The sequence below is a fragment of the Vigna unguiculata genome, chromosome 2 (assembly GCF_004118075.2).
Source record: "Vigna unguiculata cultivar IT97K-499-35 chromosome 2, ASM411807v1, whole genome shotgun sequence".
NCBI classification, from domain to species: domain Eukaryota; kingdom Viridiplantae; phylum Streptophyta; class Magnoliopsida; order Fabales; family Fabaceae; genus Vigna; species Vigna unguiculata.
Window position 1 is genome coordinate 27408468 of NC_040280.1, and position 3574 is coordinate 27412041.

General features: G+C 39.9%; 1 protein-coding gene across 1 annotated transcript; it reads right to left on the minus strand.

The window, feature by feature from the left end:
• Positions 1-1426: 1426 nt before the first annotated feature.
• Positions 1427-3574, minus strand: LOC114168278 (thaumatin-like protein 1). Its single transcript, XM_028053034.1, has 3 exons — positions 3331-3574; positions 2453-3143; positions 1427-2091 (listed from the first exon to the last, which is right to left on the minus strand). The coding sequence occupies exons 1-3, from the start codon at positions 3392-3394 to the stop codon at positions 1938-1940; spliced, it is 909 nt and encodes a 302-aa protein (XP_027908835.1). The 5' UTR covers positions 3395-3574; the 3' UTR covers positions 1427-1937.

Genomic DNA, 3574 nt, shown 5'->3' on the forward strand with positions numbered 1-3574 from the left:
ACCCCCTAAATTATACATCTATCCATTCATTATTGGATTGCATTCTTCTTCTTTCACCACAATCCAATCAATTGCTACTACACATTTCCTATCACAAATGACTAAATACAGTTTTTGTGTATAATTTTTCGAATAATACTTATATAATGTATTTCTATCATAAAAAATATATATTTTAGATAGGTGATTGAACTGAGACACGAACGATTGGAAGTGGGAACGGAGTTTCCAAATTTGGAAGAGAAGATGAGATCGAAGTGGGTAATTAGTATTTGATGCTAAATCCATGATTAGTGTGAAAAGGTTGACAAGAGAGATTTGGATGGCTAAAACCAATGACTAATTGTTGTATTTTCACACCCTCCCATGGTACTATATATCCGAAATCTATTAGTATCTAACTTTTAAAAGCTTGAAAGTGTGCAACTTTCCTAAATCTGCATACTTGCTACTACTTGAAGTGAATCCATACACAAGGAAGTTACTTTTTCTTTTTCACGTTGCAAGTTGCAAGTTGCATTAATGCATTTTTTATTGTGAGCAGAAGGTGACCAGAGGGTGATCAATAAAGTCCAGTAGATGAGTGTGATGCCAAACTCTCTCCAACCTCGAAATCACAGCTACAAAATATTACACTTTCTTATGTTCAATTATTTCATATTCAATCTTATAAATCAAAAAGTTAAAAGAATAAACTCAAAACTAATAATATATTCATCATTGTTCTAACATGACATTTATTGAAACTCGGTTACGATTTTGAATTTAACAAAAATTGAAGAAATTTATTTTCTCCGTTCATCAGTTGAAATAAATAATGCGACATGGGTATCGACGAGATCTTCAACCTGCTCAATATCACGACGAAAGGAGGGTTTAATTCTCGTTGTCTTCATCTGATAATGCCAATGGGAATGGCCAAAATTTTGGGACGGAGATGAAGTTATTCATAAGCCATTCGTTGGTGTTAAAAAAAAAATTGAGCAAGTAAATTAATTGTCACAGTCGTTCATAAATTATACAAGCAAATAATTTGAGTGGCGGCATCCACGCCTGAACATTACATCACAAACATCATGGAGATGTTGCTGTTTGTTCTTATTCATTATTTTATCTTCAATTATTTTGTAATTGTAAACCAACCCTTTTTGCACAAACTTAATAAACAAACTGAAAATAGTAGTATTAAAACCTCATTTTGATTTAACTTTTTGTGTTTTAAAATTTGCAAAACAAGTTCTAATAAGAATATACGAAATCATATAACATTTTTATTATCCCAAACGGAGCACATACATAATTATTTTTGAATTACAAAACTTGTGTGGCTAAGAAGTGAAATGCACAACCCAACGGCCAATTAACTGAAAGCCGAACGAACGTATTAAATATTGGAAGAAACAAAATAGATAAAAAATAGAAGTAGTTAGCCTATAGATGTCGAAGCACCGTTCCATTTCTTAAATCGATTAAGAGCCGAAAACAGTAGGTCAAACGCACACAACACAAATCTATTCTCAGCAATCACGCGAGAAAACATCAAAATAACACGTCGAGAAAAAAATAATTGAACCGATCCTTGTTCATGTTCATATTTACACTTGGATGATGGGTTTCGATGTTTTAATAATAAAATGTGACAGTGTTCCTAGAATGTCCTCCTGTGTGTTTGTCCCTGGAGAAAGAAGAGGATGTAAATGCCAGCTGCCTAATTCCGTGTGTGGAAATGAAGCTTCGTACTCCAAACAAGTGCTCGGTTATAAGACACGACCAAATAATGTTTGGTTGTAAAAGTTGAGAAGTGTCAATCTTTGCATAGATTCTCATTGCGCATCTCTTAAAGCACAAGTTGGCACCTTAGATTCCGTAGAATATCATGCAAGTGGCCATTCGCATACACAATTAGAAAATCATTGCCCACCAAATTCACCACCCATTTATTGTGACACTGTTAGTGAAAGCCCACCAAACTGAGTTGTTGCCACAAACGCCACCAAAACAGAAACAACCACCGCCATAACACGGTTGTATCTTCCGTCTGAATCAACTCCAGATGTTTCCACCGCCATTGGGTTCCCCGATTTGATTGAACTGCGTTCAAATTCAAACACCCAGTTAGCATTTAAACATCACATCGCGAAATTATTGTCGACGCTCTATCTGGACGGTGCAATTAAATTAAAACACGACATTTGAAAATAGGGGAAAAAACGTGACAACCATGTTTTTGGTGATATCGCACCCAAAACTGGTCCCCTAATTGACATTCCGCAAAAACTTCATTTTCCTCAGAACAATTTCAACGCCACTAATCAATTTTCCTCTGTTCTAAAACACGTTTTAACAGCTAGAGTTTCCGTGGATCAGTTAATTAATCATCATCGATTTTAATAAAAATTACGTCAGCTATGGGAAAAAGTGATTCTAATAATAATAATAATAAAAAAATTACCTTGTGGTGGGTTGCGGGCAGAAAGTGATGGTATAATCCGCAGAGGCGCAAGTGAAGGTGCTGGTGCCATCGTCGTAAGCGTAGCTGTAAGCGCGTGGGCACGCGCTCTTGAAGAACTGCGAGTAGGAGCTGGGTCTGCATGTGTCAGGCGTCGCGTAAGCGCCACTGCAGCAGTACTGTGGATCGTTGAAAGCCTCGCACGCGCTTCTACACGCCACGCCCTCGCCGCTGCTCATCACCTTGAGCTCCGTGGGGCACGGCGTGTTCAGGTCCACCACGCACCCCGTCGCGGTGCAGTTTCCGCCGCCGGTTCCGCCCTGGGGCTCCACCATCATCGGAAGGTTGTAACCGTCGACCAGGCTCACGTCGAAGAAATCCAGCCCGCCGGCTCCGTTCAGCGTGAACTCTGCCAGCGTGGCCGGCGGCGCGGCGTTACCTCCGGCGCATTCCACGGCGGAGGAGCCACAGTCGCCGGTGACACAGGAGAATTTCCCGGCGTCGTCTTGGGAGCAGTGGGTGCGTCCCCAGAGGCGGCCGGACCAGGCGGGTGGCACACCGACGACGTTGGACTCGCCGGACTGCAAAGCAAAGCCGGTGGTGGAGAGCGGCGAGGTTCCCGCACCGGATAAAAGACCGGGCCACACTGTGTAGCTGCACTTGTTCACAATGGTGAATGTAGTTGAATAAGAACCTGCCCAACATTAAACCCAACAACGGTAAAAAAAAAATGGTTTGACAGTTAATACAAGTGTAATAAAAATCAACAACATTCTATGTTTGTTAATGAATCCAAAACATGCTCATGTTCATGTACTTGAAAATAGTATATCCAACATTTTAACATGAAAGTTTTCACGTTAGCATGAATGGTTGGTTACCTGTTAGAAATTGGAAGAGAAATAGTGTGAAAAAAGAGGTGGAGAATCGAGTTGAAGGAGCCATGGTAGAAAGTTGGAGAATAAATGAATGTAGGAAAAGATGGAAGTGAAAAATAGAATAACTAATATTCGATTTTCCTTTGTGGATGGTTTTGGAGAGAAGTGTTTCTTATAGTGAGGTTTGGGTTGGAGAACTCATATATATAGAGTTTTTCGATGTGGGGCATTTGGGTTTAGGGTAATG

What these genes read in the sequence shown, in the direction of transcription:
- LOC114168278 (XM_028053034.1), bottom strand. Translation starts at nt 3,394, where the DNA reads ATGGCTCCTTCAACTCGATTCTCCACCTCTTTTTTCACACTATTTCTC. An exon ending in TCTCTTCCAATTTCTAACAG is followed by an intron (nt 3,144 to 3,330) that starts GTAACCAACCAT and finishes AATGTTGGGCAG; the next exon opens with GTTCTTATTCAACTACATTC. An exon ending in TGCCCGCAACCCACCACAAG is followed by an intron (nt 2,092 to 2,452) that starts GTAATTTTTTTA and finishes ATTTGAACGCAG; the next exon opens with TTCAATCAAATCGGGGAACC.